Source organism: Rhinolophus hipposideros, assembly GCF_964194185.1.
Source record: "Rhinolophus hipposideros genome assembly, chromosome: 10".
In the NCBI taxonomy this organism is placed as follows: Eukaryota; Metazoa; Chordata; class Mammalia; order Chiroptera; family Rhinolophidae; genus Rhinolophus; species Rhinolophus hipposideros.
Genome location: NC_138056.1, coordinates 39466824 through 39490194, shown reverse-complemented (window position 1 = coordinate 39490194; position 23371 = coordinate 39466824). Strand labels below are relative to the sequence as shown.

Below are 23371 nucleotides of genomic sequence, written 5' to 3'. Positions count from 1 at the left end.
TTTAACGTCCTTTTTTCTGCTCCAGGACCCTATGCAGGATATCACATTACACTTCTCCATCATTTCTCCTCAGGCTCCTCTTCACTGTGACATTTTCTCACACTTTCATTGTTTCTGATGACTTTGAAAGTTTTGAGGCGTACTTATCAAGTGTTTTTTAGGATGTTTCCTCTAATGGAATTTCTCTGATGTTTTTCCAGAACTAGGCTAGGGTTATGGATTTGGGGGAAGGCATATCACAGAAGTAAGTGCTCTTTTCATCACACGAAATCCCGTGATTTATGACGGTGATGTTGACCATGATCACCTGGCTGAGGTAGTGTTTGTCATATTTGTCCACTGTAAAGTTCCTCTTGTTCCTCTTTTCTATATTGTACTCCCTGGAAGGAAGTTACGACGCAGAGCTCACATTTAAAGAGAGTGGGGTTTATGCTCTCCCTCTTTGAGAGCACAGGATCTACATAAATTATTTGGAATTCTACAAAGGAGATTTGTCTCCTCTCCCCCATTTGTTAATTTATCCAGTCATTTATATCAGTATGGATTCATGGATATTTATTTTGTGGTTTAGGTTATAATCCAATACTACTTTATTTTGTTGCTCAAATTGTTTCAGCTTCCTTACTTTCTGTTTCCAGACTTATCTTGTATATTTCCTATGTATTTCCTCTCTAGTCCTAGAATCAGCCATTTTTCCAAGGAGCCCTGGTTCCCTTTCTTGGTACTAGACACCAAGATCTGGGAATAAGGTATGTTCATTTCTACTGGAGTGTAGCCATTTTAATTAAGTGTGTAGTGATATCTCATTGTTGTTTTCATTTGTCATTAATGACAAATGATGCTTATTTGCCATTTATAGATCTTCTTTGGTGACATGACTGGTCAGATTTCTTGCCCATTTTGTAGTTGTGCTGTTTTCTTATCGTTCAGGTTTTAGAGTTCTTTGTATATTTTGTATACAAGTCTTTTATCAGATGTGTGTTTTGTAAATATTTTCTCCCAGTCTATGGCTAGTCTTTTCATTCTCCTCACAATATTTCTTGCAGAGTAGAAATTAATGAAGTCCAACTTATCAGTTTTTCTTTCATGGATATCTTTTTGATGTTGTATGTAAAAACTTATTGCCAAACCCTAAATCACCTAGATTTGCTCAGAGAGAGAGAGAGAGAGAGAGAGAGAGAGAGAGAGAGAGAGATTTTCTTAGGTCTGTGATCATTTTGAGTTAATTCTGTGAAAAGTGTAGTCTGTGTGTAAATTAAATTTGTTTCATATGAATGCCCAATTGTTCTAGCACCATTTGTTGGTAAGACTATTCTTTTTCTGCATTGAATTGCCTTTGTTCCTTTGTCAAAGATCAGTTGAATATATTTATATGGGTTCATTTCTGGGTTCTCCATTCTGTTTCATTTATCTGTGTCTATTCTTTCACCAATACAATGCTGTCTCAATTACTGTAGTTTTATAGTAAGACTTGAGGTCTGGTAGTATCAGTTCTCCAACTTTGTTATTCTTCCTCAGTAGTATGTTGGCTAATCTTTGGCCTTGTTTTGTAAATTTTAGAATCAGTTTGTCAATATCCACAAAATTATCTTGCTGTGATTTTGACTGAGATTGCACTGGATCTATAGATGAAGTTGAGAAGAATTGACATCTTAATGATATTAACATTCCAATGAATGAACACCAAATATCTCTCCATTTATGATATCTAGAACTTCTTTCATTTCTTGCATCAGAGTTTTATAATTTCCTGCATATCCCTGTACATATTTTGTTAGATTTACACGTAAATATTGCATTTTTGGTGCTACTGTAAATGATAATTGTGTTTTTAATTTCTAATTCTAATCATTAATTTCCAGTATCTAGCAAAACAATTGACTTTTGTATATTAACCTTGTGTCATACAACCTTGCTATATAATTGCATATTAGTTCTAAGAGTTTGGGTACTTTTTATTGTTTTGTTTTGTTTTGAAACTTTCTTTGGGATTTTCTATGGTCATGTCATCTACAGAGAAAGATGGTTTTATTTCTTCCTTCCCAGCTTGTATGCCTTTTATTTCCTTCTCTTGTATTATGGTACTAGCTCAGATTTTTAGTACGACTTTGAATAGGTGTGGTGAGAGAAGATATCTTTGCCTTGTTCCCAATCTTTGGGGTGTAAGTATCTAGTTTCTCCCCATTAAATTTGATATTAGCTGTAATTTTTTGGAAGATATTGTGTCAGGTTGATTTTTCACATAAACAAAAATTGTTGGGATTTGCTTATCGGATATTGTAGTTGTCTCTAGCTGCCAAGATCTTTTGTGGGGGCCCTTGAGCCATTTTGAATTTAAGGGAGCTTTAGTAGTTTTCAAGAGGACCAGAAAGCAATCATCTGAATCCTGATAAGGATTTAGAGCAGACTGTATATCTCACTGGGGCCCACTTGTGCTAAGGGAGAAAGAATATCCTGGCTTTTCTATTGCCCTCCCTCGGTAGGTTGTTTGTTTGTTTGTTTGTTTGTTTGTCTGTAGACATGGGGAGCATGATCCAGGGAGTGCTGGGGAACAGGTGAATTCACAGTCCTTAACACGCTGGACCCCACTTACTTATTTGCCCCTCTGTTCCTTCCCCCATTTTCCCTGTGCACTCCCTACGTTCCTGGTGCTCATACATCATCATCACTCTCTTAACACTTGCCCTGTTTGTGCACAGTTTGCTGGTTTTACACCCGATGTCCCTATTGTGGGGCACCTGTGTCAGATGAAATTTACATTTTTCCAAGTTCAACTCAGATGTCCCCTTTCTGGGAATCCTTCCCAGTCGTCCCCATCCAAAATTAGCCTTGTTCCTTGTGAACTCCCACAGCCCTCTAGTTACACATCTATCCCTGCAAGTGCAGCCTGCTGCACGTTGTGTTTATGTGTCTACCTCTCCCACCCACGAGCAGATTGAGGCAGACACATGTCAAATGCCCTGTGCTGGCACAGGGTCTACCTCAGAGGAGGGTGCCCAGTAATGTTTATTGATTGAGTGAATGAAATTACTGGCCTTGCATAAATGGACCCTTTCATACTCTTAGAAACCTCTGTCCATTCTTCCTTCCATACTTGTTTTCTGCCTGGTGTTCTTTGAGACCCTGTACGTACGCGTATTTCTGGAGTGTAAGAGATGCCTGCAGCTATTCTGTTTCTCATGATAAAAATAAAAGGAAAATTATCATTCATTGCAGACCTACTGTATTCATCCATCAACTTCATAATCCTATTGTCTAATGTATTAATTAGGGAGTTCAGGATCCAAGTCCCAGAAAATGCCGACTCAGCTGGCTTAACCTATAAGGGACCTTATTATATCTCTTATGACAAGACATATAAACTAGGGTAGCTTTAGGGACGGTGGCTTAACAGTATCATCAAGAACCCCTTCATTCTTTCTTCTCTGCCAGTTTTAGCATATTAACTTTTCTTTTGGGCTGACTCACCTCATGGCAACCAAATGGCATCAGCAAATCCAGGTATAACATCCTAATGCAATAATGGTTAGAAGGAGAAAAATATGTTTTCTTCCTTGGGCTTCTCTTTAAAATGGAGGAAAGCTTTTCTAGAAGCTTCTAGAAATTTCCTCTCATGGCTCATTGATGAGAATTGTATCACATGACAATGCTTGAGCCAATCACTGCTAAAGAAATAGAGGTTATCAAAATTAGCTCAAACCAATCAGGATCTCACCTAGAGGCATAGGAGGGAGGGTTGTATACTAGAAAATGAGCGTTCTTTCAGTAGGAAAAAAGAAATAAATATTGGGGCGGAAACTAGCAGTGTCAGCTATATCCTTTTTCTCATAGAGAATTATTTTAGACTGAATTTCAGGTTAAGTCACTTACATAAGGTCCCAACAGCTGATAAAAATAGAAGTAGGATTCCAATCCAACTCTTTCAAACTCCAAAGCCCATCCATGTACTTTTTTTTTTGCTGCACAGCTGGACTCAGAGTCAGACTTCATTTTCCAGAAAAGCCAAAGTCCTCTTTCTCATGGCGAGCACTTCAGGAGTTGAGGCAATCACCCTGCTTTCCCAAGCCGACCTTCAGCTGGGCATTTAATCTGTTTATTAAGTAATGACTAATGGCGCTGCAAGACACCAAAGGCTGCACATTCAGACCTACCGTGTTTCCCTGAAAATAAGACCTAGCCAGACAATCAGATCTAATGTGACTGTTGGAGCAAAAATTAATGTAAGACCCGGTCTTGTATTACTATAAGACCAGGTCTTATATAATATAATATAATATAATATAATATAATATAATATAATATAATATAATATAATATAATATAATATATAAATATAATAAAATATAAAATATAATATAATACCAGGTCTTATATTAATTTTTGCTCCAAAAGATGCATTAGAGCTGATTGTCCAGCTAGGTCTTATTTTCAGGGAAACACGGTAGTTTTTTAGTTAGAGGAGGTTCAAGGGATAAACATCATATTCATATTCTATGCCGAGAAAATTCAATTGCAGCTCTTTCTCTTTCAGAGTGCAGGATTGGCGAGGGGCTTCTGCTGGGTCCTGCTTTGGTTTAATAGAAATGAAACCTCCTAAGCAGGCGGGCTGTTTTGGGAAAGTGGCCACTAATGCGGTCCCATGGGGCGGGGGCCAGGCCTGAACTGGGCAGTTTGCATATTCACTTTTACAAACAGTTGGCTCAGAGTCAGCAGTTAATGGGATGGGAATGATGTTCCTGTACCAAATCATTTCCTGAAAAAAACATTTCCAATTGCAAACATATCTCAGCCTTTCTTCTCCAGTTTGTTTTGTCTCTGTGAGTGAATTAAAGAGGCAGGGCTGAGGGGAGGTTTCTGACTGGGGATTTTTCATCTGAAAACATTTTTAACAATGATCTCCATGTAAAAAGAGATCCCTTTCTGACCTACCTTTAGGAGTCCTGGCTGCAAATACTCAATTTTAGTCACACTGTAGAGGTGTAAATATCTCTATATTCACCAATTGGCTCTAGCTGTACAACAGTCTTAGGAGAGATGCAGCTTTTCCCTGCTTACAAAATGTAAGCTAGAAATGCTGTCCCAGAAATGTACACACATGCACGTATATGTACACACACCACACAGGGGCGGGCCAAAATATAATTTACTTTTCCTGCGGACAAGCTGGAATCCTTCTTTGCCTCCTGTATACTGCTTTGGCAAATTGTGCTTCAACTCATAACCTGTGCTACTGAAGGATGGTCTAAACAGTTTTGATTATTCATTTATTTAACAAATAGTTCTTAAGTGCTTACTGTGCAGAAGGTATTATTTTAAGGAATAATAATAATACCATATATTCATATAGCTCTTACCAGGTACCAGGGACTCTTCTAAGCGTGTTACATATATTAACTCATTTGATCTTCTTAAAAACCCGAGCAGGTAGGCAATATTATCATCCCCATTTTGCAGATAAGGAAACTGAGGTATAAGAGGTTGATGAACTTGCCGAAGGTCACATAGCTAGTAAGTGATCCTGGATTTGAATCTAGGAAGTCTGGCTCCTCTTTGGGGATCTAATAGTAAATAAGAAAAAAGTGCCAGTCTTCCCACAGCTTACGTTCTGGTGAGGGGAGATAGATAAAAGACCTGTAAATAATGATCCTTTCAGATCATGACGAGTGCTTGAAGAACATAAAACATGAGAGGGAGGCAGGTAGTTAATCAGAGGGTCTTACAGGTCTTAGGAGTCGGGGTTTTATTTTGAGTATAATGGGAAGCTACAGGAGAACGTCTCACCCTGTTTACATCTTTATTATTCTGATTGTGCTATTGGAAGTAGAATATGATCAGAAAGCAGTAGACCAGTTAGAAGGTAGTTCTGGTTGTCCAGGCGAAAGGTGGCCTGAATTAGGATGATGGTGGTGGACAGGGTGAGGAGTAGTTGGCATTGGGTCCTGGTTTGGAGGTGGAGCCCACAAAACTTGCCAACGTATTGGCTACTAAATGTGAGCAAAAAAAAGAAGTTAAAGATAATTCCTCGGATTTTAGCTTACACCATTGTATATATGGTGGGACATTTTACTAAAGAGGATAAGAATAGGGGAAGAACAGTCTTGTATCAGTGTTGTTATGGTGGGGATGAGAGTATTGAAAATCACGAGTTCTGTTTTGTATGTGTAAATTTGAAACCTCTTTTAATAGACATACAAGGAGATATCTGAGTAAGACTGGCGCTGAGGGTCAGGTCTCAGCTGGAGGTTTAAAGGCGGACATCAGCATTTAGATACATGGGATCACCTAGGCGAGTGCCATCCAGTTGAATTTCCTGTGATGACAGAACTCTTTACATCTGTGCTATCCAATATGGTAACCACTAACCACATGTGGGCCATTAAGCATTTGAAATGTGATGGGTACAACTAAGAAACCGAATCTTTAATTCATTTAATTAAAAAAGCTGCATGTGGCTAATGGCTACCATATTGGACAGCACAGACCTGGGGAGAATGTAGACAGAGAAGGTCCTGGCCAGGAGCTAGTTTCTTCCTTGTTTAGTAAGTCCAGCCTCGCACCCACATTTCAGCATGACTTGATTTCCACTGCCCATTATTTGCATAGCTGTGCTTGTTAAGTAATGGAAATCTTGCTTCTCTGTGAGAAATAGTCTGGAGAAGAAGCAAACTGCCAGTCCTAGGAGGAATATTAGAAGAAATTATAGAAATCTAAGAAAACAATTGTTCTTCGCTAGAAGGCAAATGCAATCCTATATTTATAGAATCATTTAAGCCTTGAAGACATTGCTTATATTTTTCATTATGTTTTATGGGGGAGAATTATATAGCAGTGGGTATCTGTGAATTTGGAGATTCAAGACGGTGACTGGCTGATATCCCATATGAATGTCAAGGGCCCGCAGCCATGGGAATAAATACCAGCTTCATAATGCGAGTTGTGTCTCTTTGGGGTAGAGTGTGTTTCACTCTTTGTTAGGCAATCTCGTTCTCCATCCAACTGCAACCATCAGTGAGTTTGCTAATATGAAAGAACTCTTTGTAAGCGGCTGCCTTGTGCTTAAGAGTTCTTGCAAGTATATACTGGCAATCGGTGAAGCCAGAGTCAATAAAAAATAAAACAAAATGGAAAGATGGGACATTGCTTCTATTAAGGTTGATTGCAGCTGCCATGTTAGCTCTTTAAGGACCTATTGCTGGTGTACGCTTTCAGAGAAAATGGTCTTTTTGTGCTTAATTGGTGAAAATTTATTATCCAAACTGCAATTGAATAGAGGTGAGGGGATTTAAGTCACCGCTTTTAGGAGAGGTGATCCAAGGTCAGCACTCAGCAGAGTCTATCACACAACGGGTTTTCTGGTAGGAATTTTTGTTTGTCTTTTGTTGTTGTTGTTTTTTGTTTTTGTTTTTGTTTTTAACTAAGACTTCATGTTAGGAGATGGGTAAGGGGAAAGGATCAGTCTGGAAGTCTTTCATGGTCATTGACTTCTTTTTATTTTTCTTGAAAGTGGAATTGTAGGTTTCTAGGATTTGGAAACCATAGAAGGACTTGCTGGTTATCCAGTGGTTTCAGCTGAGGAAACAGGCCTGGAGAGAGGGGTGAGGTGCTTGGCCTCGGCCCACAGCTCGTTAGAGCTGAAGGCACAGGACAAGAGACCAGCGAAGAGGCTAAACTGAGATATTCTGGAGCAGTGGCACTGGGGTGGGGTGAAACGGGAGGTAGCACAATAAAAAAAAAAAATACTCAGTGAAGCCAAATCAGGAGAGAGGTCACAGAAGGGTTGAGCCAAGGATGGAAATAGCTTACAACATAAATGTGGCCTTCACATGGTGACTTCATTCATCCAGTCCACCACTGTCAGGTGCCCACTGTGACCAGACAGCAAGCTCTTGAAGGAGGGACAACAGGAGGCGAAAGGCAGAGACTTAAGAAAGCCGTCCGTACCTACCTCACTTCCATTCATTCCAAGATCATTTCTCAGAGGAGCAGAGAACTCCCTGTTTCTCTGAGGAAAGGGAATGAGGTGACAGTTGGAAGAGGTAAGAGGAAAGGGACAATTTGGTCCTGTTCGCAAGGAAAGGCAGGGAATCGATTGCAGGCTGAGCAGCAGCTGTAATCTAACCTAGTGCTTTGATTTCTCATGCGTTGCCAATGGGCTGCAGTGTGACCCGCACTTCCTTCTCCTTGCAGTGTCAGAGCTTCAGGAGGAGGGCATGAACGCCATCAACCTGCCCCTCAGCCCGATCCCCTTCGAGCTGGACCCTGAGGACACAATGCTGGGTACGTGGGTCTCTTCTTCTCTGGGGTGGCCTGATGCCTTCAAATGGAACCATCCCCATTGATTTCCTTTTCTTTTTAAAGAGGAGAATGAAGTGCGAACAATGGTGGATCCAAACTCACGCAGTGACCCCAAGCTTCAGGAACTAATGAAGGTAAGAAAACATTAGGAGGGGCTTCCAGTGCCTCTCAGACTGAACAGGTATCTCTAGATCAACTGCCCTGTGCAGGTGCCACGTGAGCCACTGCAGAGAGAATAGTCACAGCAATCCCTGCCCGCCGGCAGCTCCTGGTCCAGTAGGTGGACATATAAATTTAACAAAACTGGGACATGACCAATGCCCAATTAATTATGTTGATCAGAAGCAGCAAAGAAGTTAGTGCAAAGAAGGTCATTTGCTAGGATCTTATAGTTCACACAGTCCTTTCATTGTTTTTCTCAAGGACCCTCAAAAGCTCGCTATGAAGTAGGAATTATCATCCCCATTTTACAGATGATGAAACTGTCTCAGAAAAACCAAATGGTTTGTTTACAGTCACAGCTGAGTGGGGGAGATGGATTTCAAGCAGAAATAAAGGAGATTAAATGAAATATTATACATAATGTACCTGGCACAGGGTTTGGCCTGTGATGATCCCTCGAAAAATGTTCATTTCATCCCTCTTCTAATTCCCCATCCTGTTTCTTCTTCTTCAACTTCTCCAAGCTTCACTTAAAACAAGCCTAAAAGGGCACTGGATGTCAGAGTGATTCATTCAAAATGCAAGTTGAATATATCATTTTCCTGCTGAAAACCTACGTGCAGTTTCCTGTCAACCGCAGGTTGAAGCCCACACTCCTGGTGGTGGTATTTGGTGTCTTCACACTCTACCTGCCTCTTCAACCTCAGATTGTCCCCTGCCTAGTGACACGGAAACACCAGACCTGCTCATGGTGGCTTTCCATACACTCTGTGCTTGTTTCCCATGCTCCCCACTGCCATGCCTTTGCTTATGCAGCCCCCTCTGACCGGACGCCTCTACCTTCTCTTCAGGGTGAGGGCAAAATGGGGTCATGTCCTCCAGGGACCCTTCTGTAAACCCTGGTGCTATTACTCAACCCCTCTTTGTGCTGTTATGGGTCCCTGAATTTGGTTCTATCACTGTAGTCACCTCTGTGATACTTCTGTCTTCGTCACTAAATGGTGAGTTTCTTGAGGTTAGACTCTCTCTTTTTTTATCATTGCACCCTCAGGATCCAGCACAGAGTGTGACATGTAGCAGATATTAATAAATGGTGGGTGGATGGATGGGTGATGAGTGGATGGAGGGAGAGAGGAAACAAAGGAAGAGAAGGCAGGGAGGGACACACAGAGGGCTGTAGATCACAGCATTCGTGGGTAAACCTGGCCTTTCAACCCTAGTTTGTGTAACTCCAAAGCCCATACCTTGGCCGGTACAAAGCCACACAGCCAAACACTGTGTGAATGTTGCTTGCCATTAGGGTAAGGAATGGTAGGGGGCCAGAATATATTAACAGGGACACTGGTGCCACCAGCACGAGAAGGGCTTATACCTGAAAATTATCAGGGCCTCTGGGGCTCACACTTATAGCTACTTGTCCACACATGTGGCTCATGTGGATAGTTCTGCTACTTTCAAAATCTTAAGTTCATTTAGATTTCAGTTGTCCAGGATAAGAAAGCTGGTCTATAAAGAAATACCCCATGACTGTTCTCTTATTCTCTATCTCTAGGTATTAATTGACTGGATTAATGATGTGTTGGTTGGAGAGAGAATCATTGTGAAAGACCTGGCTGAAGATTTATATGATGGACAAGTCTTGCAGAAGCTTTTTGGTAAGAGGAGAGTTGAATGTTGCCGGGGATCTCTTTCATAGCAGGTGGATGGGTTACGTACTCGTAGTTAGGAGTTATTCCCAGTTCACAGCGGTTCACCTAGAATCGAATGTGAATGTGTACAGTGTGGGTTAACAGACAGTGGAGGCTTTAGATGTCCTCTCAGAATCTGTTTTCTATGAAGGAATTGCAAAGGGACTCTCAATGACCAGCTGGGTCAGCTGCCCCAGCAGTTGAGGGTCATCAGCTGAGTAGATGAAAAGACTCCACTGTATACTGGAAGACATGCTTCACCCACTCCAGAAAATTGTGCCTTGTGGCCTCTGTAGGTGTATCGACGTGTATGTGTGTGTGGGAGCACATTTATGTGTTTATATACCTGTCATCCGTGTGTGGGGCGGGGGGGGGGGGAAGGAGCACGAGTATGTGTGTATGGATCTGTGTAACCTGTGGACCTGTGTGTATGTATGAGTGCGTGTGTATGTGTACCGCTGTGCCCTGTGGATGTGTGTGTGTTCTTCTGTGTTTCCCTGTCTAGGTTGGGTACAAGTGTGTGGGAATATATGTCTGTGGTGTTAGCCTCTGTGTGTGTCACCTCTGTGAAGGTATGTGTCCCCACGTCGGTTCACAGCTATGCATAGGAAAATGGAAGGCCTTGGGGGAGAGAAAGGAGAATTCAGGGGTGATCTGTACTGAAAGAACAAATTCATCTTGGACTAAATTGGAATAAATTTGGACTTCCCCTCCCCGTTCTCTATGTTTTCTCTTGTCCAAACCTGTTCCAGGTTCTAGACTTTTCATGCTTAACTGTCCACTACGAGGCACCTGAACCCATGGTTATTTTCCACCTCAGAGGTTTGGACAAGAGAAAATGATGACTGTGTTTCCCCGAAAATAAGACCGGGTCTTATACTAAGGTTTGCTCCAAAAAACACGTTAGGGCTTGTGTTCAGGGGATGTCATCCTGAAAAATCATGCGAGGGCTTATTTTCCGGTTAGGTCTCATTTTCGGGGAAACACAGTATTAGATTAAGGTATATGTTTTGGGGAAGAATATAACAGAAGTGATATTTCCTTCTCATTGGAGCATACCAGGGAATGCACTTATTACAAGTGATATTAAACTTGATCACTTGGTTAAGATACTATCTTCCAGGTTTTTTCTCTGTTAAGTTGTTATTTTTCTCTTTACAATTAGTTTATTTGGGGGAAGATAGTTTAAGACTGCAAATATCTTGTTTCTCCTGAAACTCCTCCCACTAATTTTAATTGATGGAACACATCTGCCTCAATTATTACTGTGGTAGTCTTGTGGAGATTTTCTATTCTCCTTATTCCTTCTACATTTATTAATTGGAATTCTTCTGTAAGGAAACATTGTCCCCTATTCCTCATTTACTTATTTATATCAGTATGGACACGAGGATACTTATTTCATACTTTACGTTATAATCCAATACTATCATCATTCTTTTTTTTTTTTTTTTTTTTTTTTTTTTTTGGCTGATATTCTTCCAGCTTTGACCCTTGGGAGCTCTTTCAGGTTGGCTCCTGGACACTTTCAATACACTGCCTCATTTTTTTTTTTTTCTTAGCACTTTCTTACTTTCTGGCATTATAAGATGTACCAGGCCCATCTTATGTTTTATTTACTCTGGCTCTGGAATCAACCACTTCTCCAAGGAGCCCTGATTTCTTTTATCAGAAATGGTATTTAGAGGGATAGTTGGTTAGCTTAGCTCAATTGGTTAGAATATGGTGCTGATAACACCAAGGTTGCCTGTTCGATCCCCGCATGAGCCACTGTGAGCTGCGCCCACCTAAAAAGAAAAAAAATGGTGTTTCGAAATCAATATTAATGAGTGTGTTTTTAAAATTACAGTTGACATACACTATTATATTAGTTTCAAGTATCCAAAACAGTGATTAGACATCTATATATATTATGAAGTGATCACGCTGAGAAATCTAGTATCCACCTGGCACTATACATAGTTATTACAATATTATTGACTATATTCCTTATGCTGTACTTTACATCCCTGTGACTACTTTGTAAGTACCAATTTGCACATCGTAATCCATTTCACCCATTCCCTCAACTCCCATCCCATCTGGTGACCACCAATTTGTCTCTGTATCTATGAGTTTGCTTCTGTTTTGCTTGTTCATATATTTTTTTATTTTTTAGATTCCACATATAAGCAAAATTATATGGTATTTGTCTTTGACTTATTTCAGTTAACATAATATGTTCTAGGCCCATCCATGTTGTCATAAATGGTAATAAGATTTCATTCTTTTTATGGCTGAGTAATATTCCATTGTATATATGTACCACCTCTTCTTTACCCAGTTGTCTATTGATGAACACTTAGGTTGCTTCCATATCTTGGCTGTTATAAAAAATGCTTCAATGAACATATGGATTCACATGTCCCTTCAAAGTAGTGTTTTGTGTTTCTTTGGATAAATACCCAAAAGTAGAATTGCTGGGTCATATGTAAGTTCTATTGTTTAATTTTTTGAGGAACCTCCATATTATCTTCCATAGTGGCTGCACCAATTTACAATCCCACCAACAGTGCAGGAGGGGTTTCCTTTTTTCCACATCCTTGCCAACACTTATTTGTGTTTTGTTTTGGTTTGTTTTTAATTAAAGTTTATTGGGGTGACAATTGTTAGTGGGAATGGAGAAAGTAAGCATGCTGAAGAAAATGGAATACTCTAAATATCAAACACTTATTTGATGTGTTGATGATAACCATTCACACAGGTTTGAAGTGATATCTCATTGTGTTTTTAATTTGCATTTCCCTGATGATTAGTGAAACTGAGCATCTTTTCATGTTATTGGCCATCTGTATGTCCTCTTCAGAGAAAGATCTATTCAGGTCCTCTGCCCATTTTTTAATTGGATTTTTTTTATGTTAAGTTGTGTAAATTCCTTTTATATTTTGGATATTAACCCCTTATTGGATGTACCTCTGGCAAATATCTTCTCCCATTCAGTAGGTTGTCTTTTCATTTCATTGATGGTTTTCTTCTCTGTGCAGAAACTTTTGAGTTTGATGTAGTCCCATTTATTTTTTCTTTTGTTTCCCTTGCCCAAGAAGACATATTCAAATAAATACTGCTAAGAGTGATGTCACAGAGTTCACTGCCCGTGTTTTCTTCTGGGAGTTTTATGGTTTTAAGTCTTACATTTAAGTCTTTAATCTGTTTTGAGTTTATTCTTGCATATGGTGTAAGAAAGTGGTCTAGTTTCTTTTCTTTTCTTTTTTTTTTTTTTTTTGCATGTGTCTGTTTGGGTTTCTCAATACAATTTATTGAAGAGATTGTCTTTACCCCATTGTGTATTCTTGCCTCCTTTTTCATAGATTAATTGACCATCAAGGTGTGGGTTTATTTCTGGGCTCTCTATTCTGTTCCATTAATCTAGGTGTCTTTATGCCAGTACCCTGCTATTCTGATTACTATAGACTTCTGTGATAACAGGTAGCACGATACCTCTAACTTTGTTCTTCTTTCTCAAGATTGCTTTGGCTATTTGGGGTCTTTTATGGTTACATATAAATTTTAGGATTACTTATTCTAGTTCTAGTTCTGTGAAAAACGCCATTGGTATTTTGAGAGGGACTGCACTGAATCTGTAGGTTGCTTTGGGTAGTATGGACATTTAGGTTGTCTTTTCATTTTGTTGATGGTTTCCTTTGCTGTGCAAAAACGTTTTCGTTTGATGTAGTCCCTCTGTTTCCCTTGCCTGTGGAGACATATCCAAAAAAATATTACTAAGAGCAATGTCAAAGAGTTTATTGCCTATTTTTTTTTATTCTAGGAGTTTTATGTCCATCAATATTGGCTTTATATATTTCGGTGCTCCTGCATTGGGTACAGAAATGTTTACAAGAATTATATCCTCTTGTTGGATTGATCTCTTTATCATTATAAAATACTCCTTTTTGTTAATTGTTACAGCCTTTGTTTTAAAGTCTGTTTTGTCTCATGTGAGTATTGCTACCCCAGCGTTTTTTCTCATTTCTATTTGCATGAAATGTATTTTCCCATCCCTTTACTTTGAGTCTGTGTGTGCTTTCCAGTTGAAGTAGGTCTCTTGTGGGCAGCATATGTAAGGGTCTTATTTTCTTATCCATTCAGCCACTCTACGTCTTTTGATTGGAGCAGTTAGTCCATTTCCATTTAAAGTAATTACTGACAGGTACACAGTTAGAGCCATTTTATTCATTGTTTTCTGATTGGTTTTGTAGTTCTCTGTTCCTTTCTTATTCTCTTGCATGTTGATGACTTTCTATAGTGTTGTGTTTGGATTCTTTTGTCTTTATTTCTTGTATATCTCTTCTAAAGTTTTGGTTTGTGGTTATCATGTACTTCATATATGCCAAGCTATGCTTATAGCAGTCTATTTTAAGTTGATGGTCACTTAAGCTTGAACACATTCTAAAGTCACTTCTATTTTTACTTATCCCATCCATGTTTATGCTTTTGTCATTCTTTTTCCCTTCTTTTGTGAATGTGTGTTTGTGTGTATCCCTTGGGAGTGGCTCTGGTGTGGGGCAAACAAAGTCAGCCGCCACTTGTGCTAGGCTTGGGGCCTCCTGGTGGGAGTTACAAAGTTATCTGTGGTTGGTTGCCACTCGTGCTAGGCTTGCAGGCACTTTGGAGAGGCTATGCTGTGAACCAAGGCTGGCTGCCACGTGGTAGCAGGTTGGGACTCTTTGGTGGGCACCACAATGTGAGATGAGGCTAGTCACCACTTGTGCTGGGCTTGTGCCTGCTTTAGTTGAAGCTACGTTCCAAGCCAATATTGGGCACCAGTTCTGCCAGATTTCGGACCATGTGCTGGGATTTACAATGTAGGCTGAGTCCAGCTGCTCCTTCTGCTGGGCTTGGGGCCACTTAGCAAGAGGTACAGGGCACGCTGAGGCCAACCACTGCTTGTTCGGGATTTGTGGACCTTTGAGAGAATTTAAGCAAGTCCACAGCATGAGCGGAGGCAGGGTGTTACATGGAGGAGCCACTAGAAGAAGTTTAGGTTTGATATGCAAGTTGGAGTGGGGTAGGGTCTCATGGATTTACCCGGGCAAGGCAAATGGTATTAGCCAGGTTAGTGGAGAGCTCAGATTTGCAATGGACTGGCTGGGTGAGAGGGAAGCTCCTCAAAGGAACAATGGTGCCTGCCAGCATTTCATCAATGGAGAGAGCCGCACCGTCCCCTACTCTTCCAGCCCTCACCCTAAAGCTAGTGCACTTAGTTTCTCCCTGTGTGTTCCTGACACTTTATAAGCTGCTGCCCCACCACTGGAGCCCTGAGCAAGTGAGTGTGTGAGCGAGTGCCTTCGACTCTAGCAGCCCTGCATCTCACTCAGACACAATCCCTGCTGGTTTGCACAGCCAGATGTTAGGGGGACTCCTCTTCCTGGTGCTGGGACCCCCTCTTTCCTCACAGGGGTCCTCTGCAACTGAGATATTCCTCCCCGTTTTTAACAACCACCTGTGGGTGTGGAACGTGCCTGTTCCGCCTCTCCTATCAGTCTCCTTGTGCTTCTTCTTTATGTCCTTAATTATAGGATTTCTGCTCTGCTGGTCTTCAGTTGGTTCTCAGTGATGATTGTCATACAATTTGGTTGTAATTTTGATGTGGTCATGGGAGGAGGTGAGCACAGTGTTTCCCTACCCCACCATCTTCACTGGAAGTTATTAGTGAGTGTTTCAACTTGCAACCTGTGGCACAAACATCTATGCAGAGGTAGAGCACTGAGATGAATCGGGCATGACATTTCCAGAAATTCAGCTTCAAATTGTCCTGGAGCTGGGTATGGAGAATAGGAGGGGCTAAGTTTGGGATTCGTAAACTAACTGTGAACAACTGGCACTTAGAAGAAGATGGAAAAGGTGTGTGTAGGTAATCTAGGAGTCCAGATGTGCCACTAGGCAGCAGGATCTGGAGTCCAGGAAGCCATGTTGATGATATTATGGAGCAAGGACTCAGAACCTAGAGATGAGCAATATGTGGAAGGATCTCTTGGCAAAAGTTTGTTTAGGTGAAAGCTTGAGTAGGTGAGCATACCTGAGACGACAGGTGGACTTGGCTGAAAAGCACTGGCTGGATGTTCTCTGATCACAAGCTCTGTGAGGGCAGCATCATACCTGGTTTTCCTTTGTGTGCCAGATGCTACTTGCTCAACAGCAGTGTCTGGCATGCTTGCCATTCTCAGAATCCCTGGGCATGTGGGTGAGGTTCTCCTGGAACAGCGTCCCTCCCGTCCTTTCCGCCTAACCCTGCTGGCCACCGCTGCCTCTGTTCGCTGGGCCTTCCCTCTTGCCCTAATGGCAGAACTGAGTGTAACTTTTCCTGAAAGCAGGTGTCAATGGGAGGTAGAGGGGAGGAGACAAACACCAGCTAACAGTGCATTAATGAAGATAGCAACTCTGTTTGCAACCAGGGCTCAGTCCTACGGGGATCTCTCTGAGAAACCAGGTGACAACACTTCCCAGGAGACGTAGGAAGGGGCTTTTGTCTTATGGCTCCCGTCACCCTGTGGTTAAGGATTGCCTGTGTAGGAATTAAGAACCTCCCGTTTGTACTCCTGGCAGAGAAAGAGAGCTTCAGAGCTGGAGATGGGAACTATCAGTGTGCTGGGAGCTGTCTGCAGCTACAGGTGGGCCAGAGAGCTCCAAAAAGGGGCAGTAACATCATCCAGGGATACCAGAGGATACAATTTCTGGTTTAAGAGCGGCTCCTCCTGACCTTAGCTTTCTCTGTACCACTCGTGATGCAGCTAGGGAAAAATCAGATGCTGGCCGTTCTGGCATGCCTTTTTTCTGACACCTACCCCTACCATCTCATGGCAATGGCTCCAGCCCTTTCCACACCGCAAAATGAAGAGAAAGTTTTTACCACATGCCAAAAACTCACCTCGTTTCCTTTCCCAGGATTAGCCACTTCTCAGGGTGTTGATAGAGGCAGCAGCCTCTGTGCCCTCTGTCTATACTCTGACCATCAGGAAAGTCACAGAATTTCCCAACCTCTCAGGTATGCAGTTGCGTTTGCGGTCATCGTCTTACATTTGCTTCCCTAATACCTAGGCGATAGATGTAACTGAGTCAGAGAGGCAGGAGACAAAGGATTCTAGGGAAGTCCCTGTACCAGATAATCATTTCATTTGATCATGGGCTGCTGCCTGTGTTTTACTGAGGTTTCCTCACTTGAGATGGCTATGTGAGTTTCCTTATGGTATGTTTTATTTGACTGATTCTTATCTTTGAACATGTGCATGTACCGGGAACAGAAAAAGCTTGTTTGGAGGGATGAAAGTCATAAGGCTCTTCCTTCTGATTTTCACAATAGCACATGATTGAAATAGCATCTTCTTAAGGAATGAGACCAAAGGGTCCCTTGGGCCTAAAGGTTCTACAGGAGGGTTTTTTGTTTTGTTTTGGTGTATATATGTCTTTCTCTATGATAGGCCCTCGAGAGTACATCTTACACTGACCTTAGTCAAATGTTTATTAAGCAACAACCATTGGATTTGCCATATGCTAACTGCTGAGTTTAGGGTTTATAAAGGTACATACGTCACAGTGCTGCCTTCAGGTAACTCACAACCTTGTAGCACAAAGGGCTGTGGAATATCAAGCAGGAGCTTAGGGAAGGCATCATGAAAGCGGGGGCATCTTGAATGAGGCCTTATGGAAGGACCAGAATTTCAACCACATGAGGAAGGAGAACATTCTAGTCAGCACAATGCAAGTGTTGCTCATAACCCCTGTTGATTTTGGTGTGAGTGAAGGGAGTGTATTGTAGAGAAAAGGAGCGAGTGGATAGGTGATCCTCAGAACTGGTTGGGTGGATTATGTGACCAGCCCAGATGTAAACCCAGATCTTGGCTTCGAACCCCGCTATCCAGAGTGTCTGGAGAAGTGGCAGACACTGGGACTAGAAGACTAGACACAAGGCCTATAGAAGATGAGCCTGGAGCATCTTGCCGTGCTAAAAAGAGGTGCGAAGAAAAAAAATAAATAATCTATGGGGCAGCTTGTTGAAAGTGTTCAGGACCAACCTGAAAGATCCCCCAGTGGCAAAAAAAAGATGAAATAATTTGAGCAAAAAGAAAGAAAGAAAAGAAGAATGATAGCATTAGATTATAACCCAAAGTCTAAAATAAATAGCCTTAAGTCCATATTGATAGAAATGAATGGCTGAGTAAATAAATTAGAAGGTACAACTCTTCCTTAGAGAATAATTCCAAATAATTTATGTAGTTACAACCCCTTCAAGGAGGTAGAGATTAACTCCCTTGACTGGACTGTATGTAGTGACTGGCTTCCAATGATTGTAGTACAGACACTACTTTGGCCAACTGATCTAAGTTAATATCGTCGGTGATAAGTCATATTGATAGCATGTAACTACTGATGGCTTATGAGCAAAGTGATAAGATCAGAAATGGGGGCTTTGCGAAGGTAACTTAGAAGCAGTAGGAGGGTTGCTTAGAGGCAATGGAGGAAACTCCAGCAAAGTATCTCCTTGTGAGATAATGATGGTATCAAACTAGAGGAGTGGCAGTATAGATGGGACAAGCTTTAAGAGAACCTAATAAGGCAGGGAATGAACAGCTAACGTAAACCAGGCGGACTCTAAGTGGTAGATGTCAAAGGGGGATCACCCCATGAATCCTAGGAGGAGCAGCGTCTAGAAGGGTTTTGATCCTATTGGTTTTGCGAGTTGCTTTCTTATACCCAAAAGTACTTAAGCTGAAGTAGCAGCTATGCTAAAATTGAAAGAGGAATGAAGAGAAAGGCGATCTGAGTTCCAATCTTGGTTCTACCACTAAAACATTTCTCTGCAGCTATTATCCCTCTTCTGTAAAACCCAGTAGATGGCCTACATTGGACAACTGAACTGTCCAATGCAGTACTTATTCACATGTAGCTATTAAAAATCATTAAAAGATGCATTTACTTAGTCACACCGGCTACATTTCAAGTGTTCAATAGCGAAATGTGTCTAGTGGCTACCATATTGGATAGTGCAGAAATGAACATTTCCATCATAGAAGTTCTGTTGGACAGCACTGCTTGAATGTCTTCCTGCTATACCACTCATTAATTCTAGGATAGTTCAAGATAATGTATACTGTTATTCTTAAACTGGAGGAGGCATTTTCTGGTCTCTGAAAAACTCAAAAGCTGGATAAAACTCTTATTATTCTTTTATTTATAAACAGTAGACAATAAACTGTCTCTATAAAATGGGACTGGGGAACTTGAGACTACTGTGAGAAGAGGAGATGTAATTTTCACAACTTGAATTTTTTCTATGTTTGTATATTATCGATCTTATAAAAAGTGGTAGAGTACATATGTAAATTTCAATAACAAAACTGAATCTATTAGTAGTTGTCAAATAATTCTTGATCCATTACAACAGCTATCCCAAGAAAAATAGAAAAGGAAACTACCTAAATATGATAAAGACCATTATATAAAACCTACTAGTGAACATATTAAGCAGTGAAATATCAAAGACATGGTATTAGATACAAGTCAGAGATGACGGCTCTCACCACTGTTATAAGTGTTTTGGATGATGTAATAAAACAGGAAAATCTTCATGTTCAACATTACGGCTAACTAGATGTCCAGACAAATTCTGTTGGTACTGCATACTTTAAAAATCCAGACAAGTCTTTAAAAACACATTTTTGTATTGCATGGCTAAACTGGTATGGAAGAGAAGAAAATTCTTCTAATGCCAAAAACAAGGAAATGTAAATCCAGTGAGATAAGTCTTAATTCCTAATGGCTTATAGCCTAAGGTATAATAGGTTACACACACAGGGTCAAGTGACAAAGCCTGGACAGAGTCGGAGCCGATGTGGGATCAGAGACCCCTAAATAGAGCCAGGGTCTCTGATGGGCAATACTTTCAGTGGGTAAACTATAAAATCTTGTCCCACAAAGAGAGAGTTAGATATGAAAGGAACAGGAAAAAAAAAGTCTGCCCTTGATAATTCCTTATCAAATCTCTGTACTCACACAGATTTAGGACTAGTATTCACAGTACTTATGTGACTTTAAAATGTCCAAGTTGAAAATGTAGTTAAAAGTTGTCCCAGTTTATCAGTGCTCCCCAAGACAGAAGCAAAAATTTGTCCTTTTAGAGAAATGAACTTTAATCCAAGGCCACAAAGAACTCCCAGATACAAAATTCCAAAGAAAATGAGCTCAAAATCAGAAATCACCAAACATGAGAAACAAGCTACCATGAGCAAGCACCAACAGAAACAACAAACTGTAGATTCATCCCACAAATGCTATATAGATTAGCAACTTATCAGTTATGGAATATAAAGTATGTTTAATATGTCAAAATAAAAGTTTTCAAAGGCTATTGGAAGGATAAAAGAACAAGTAACTATCAAAGTTGGACAGGTAGATCTGAAAGAGAACCAAATAGAACTTCTAGGAATGAAAAAAATAATAATGATGAAATTAGAAATCTCAGGGGATTAGACACAGCTAAAGAAGGAACTGGGTGAAATCGAAGATGGAATTGAAGAAATTACCCAGAATGTAGTATAGAGAGAGAACAATATGGAAAATAGAAAGAGAATTGAAAGACATAGAGATTATTCTAAGAAGATTCAGCAGAAGCCGAATTGGAATTCTAGCAGAAGAGAAAGAGAAGAGAGTACAGGCAATATTTGAAGACATAGTGAATGAGAATTTTCTAGAATTGATAAAAGTTATGAATTCTCAGATTCTGGAAGCTCAGGGGGTCCCAAACCACATAAATAACAAGTCTATACCTGCAGACTTCATAATGAAACCTATGAACACTGAAGACAAAGAAATGACTAAAGCCAAGAGACAAGATGGATTACCTATGATGGAACAAGAGACTGAAAGCTGTCTTTCATAAGGAACAATAAGATCCAAAAGACAATGAAATAAAATCTTCAAAGTGCAGGGAAAAAAAGTCAACTTATAAGTTTATACTCAGAAAAAAACCCTGTTTTTAAAAATGAGAAAATGACAGAATTTTAAACAAGCATGAACAAAGAGTTTACTACCAACAGGCCCTCACTAAAAGAAATTTCTAAAGGATATACTCCAGGAAAAAGGAAAATGAACCAAAAAGAAAGATCTGAAATGCAACAAAAAATGATGAGAAAAGATTATCATGGTGGGTATATTGAAGCAATAATTGAATGAATATAAAACAATCATAATGATGTCTAATTTTAAAAAATTAAGATAGAATCAGAATCCCAAAGAATTATAGCACTTAAGTCAGAAAGAGTGAGATTGGAGTTAGTGTGCTGAGATCCTTGTATTATTTAGTGTGTTGATAAAGGTACTAATTAAGATTCTATTACATTAAATACACATGATAAATATTCTAGAAAAATGACTAAAATAATAAAAACTGTGTGTGTAACCTTCCTACTAACAATGGGGAGAAAATGAAATGAGCAGGAGTAGAGACCCTAATCCTAAGAAGGCAAGGATGCAAGGGAGGATAAAGAATCAGAAAAGCAGAATACTACAAAGTTCAAAATCAGTTGGTAGAAGTGGCTCAGGCGGTTGGAGCTCCGTGCTCCTAACTCCGAAGGCTGCCGGTTCGATTCCCACATGGGCCAGTGGGCTCTCAACCACAAGGCTGCCAGTTCAATTCCTCGAGTCCCGCAAGGGATGGTGGGCTCTGCCTCCTGCAACTAATATTGAACACGGCACCTTGAGCTGAGCTGCCGCTCTGAGCTCCCGGATGGCTCAGTTGGTTGGAGCACGTCCTCTCAACCACAAGGTTGCCGGTTTCAACTCTCGCAAGGGACGGTGGGCTGCGCCCCCTGCAACTAGCAACGGCAACTGGACCTGGAGCTGAGCTGTACCCTTCACAACTAAGCCTGAAAGGACAACAACTTGAAGCTGAACGGCACCCTCCACAACTAAGATTGAAAGGACAATAACTTGACTTGGGAAAAAAAAGTCCTGGAAGTATACACTGTTTCCCAGTAAAGTCCTGTTCAAAAAAAAAAAAAAATCATAAGTATAGAGAAGCTTTGAACAATACAATTGTCCAAATAACCAGCCATACCCCAAAACTGAAGTAGTCTCATTCTTTTCAACTGCACATGGAACACTTACAAAATTTGACTATGTCTACATAGTAAGTCTCAACAAATTATTACACAGACTAAATTCTCTGACTGTGATGCAATAATTTAAGAAATATTAACTAACCCTCCCTATATAATTGGAAACACAAATATAATAACTCACAAATTGCTCATGCTTGAAAGAAGATTTTATGTATTCTCATACTTTGAGGGGTGGTTACATTAATAAATTGCTCATGCTGGAAAGCGGATTTTATGTAGCCTAATACTTTGAGGGGCGGTTACATTAATATAGTATGATTTATATGACAACTGCATTCATTTGAACACCTCAGTTCTTCTACCATTCAGAGTAATTGAGTTTATTCTTCCCTCTCTTGATACTTCAGAACTTTTGAATACTGTTTCATTGTTTTCTAAAAATAATCTCTCCAAAAGTGTATTTGGAGGCTAACTTCAAAAACAAATGAAAGATTCACGAAATATTCCTACCTGAGAAAATTTTCTTAAAACCAATCTATTTAAAAAATCATGCTCACTACTTTATAACAAGTTAAACTAATGATGAACAATTCAGAACTATAGAAACATGAGAGAAACGACTTCCTGGAATACTAAATTTTCTGCAAAAGAAAATTTTCATAGTGCTAGTTGAAATTTGCCTAATAAAGAAAAAAAGAGGAAAACCAGGAGTCTTGAAAAATAAATTACCTTTAAATTCCTAGCAACACTGAGTGAAATTACGCTTTAACTACAGGAATATTGGAGTGGATGTCTTAAATTTGAGGGTTGACTATTTTAAAAATAAAATAAAACTTTTTTTAAAAAATAAAATTTTAAAAATAAAATAAAAATATTTTAAAAATAAAATTTTATTTAAAAAAAATAAAATTATAAAATTATTTAAAAAAAATAAAATCCTAGCAACACTGAGTGAAATTACGCTTTAACTACAGGAATATTGGAGTGGACATCTTAAATTTTGAGGGTTGACTATTTTAAAAATAAAATAGGGGTTAGGAATAGCAGAAGTTCTCAATCTTTTCTTTTAAAATGTCATAAAATTGAAATAAGTGATATAAGCTTACAAAATAGAGGGAACTGTGTTTTATTTTA

General features: G+C 39.9%; 1 protein-coding gene across 1 annotated transcript in view; it reads left to right on the top strand.

The window, feature by feature from the left end:
- The window catches only part of PARVA (parvin alpha), a 153724-nt gene that overhangs the window by 94196 nt on the left and 36157 nt on the right, over nt 1–23371 (top strand). Inside the window, exons 2-4 of the mRNA XM_081064230.1 lie at nt 8188–8277; nt 8359–8429; nt 10010–10112. Coding sequence (XP_080920356.1) covers nt 8188–8277; nt 8359–8429; nt 10010–10112 — 264 coding nt within the window. The remainder of the gene's footprint in view (nt 1–8187; nt 8278–8358; nt 8430–10009; nt 10113–23371) is intronic.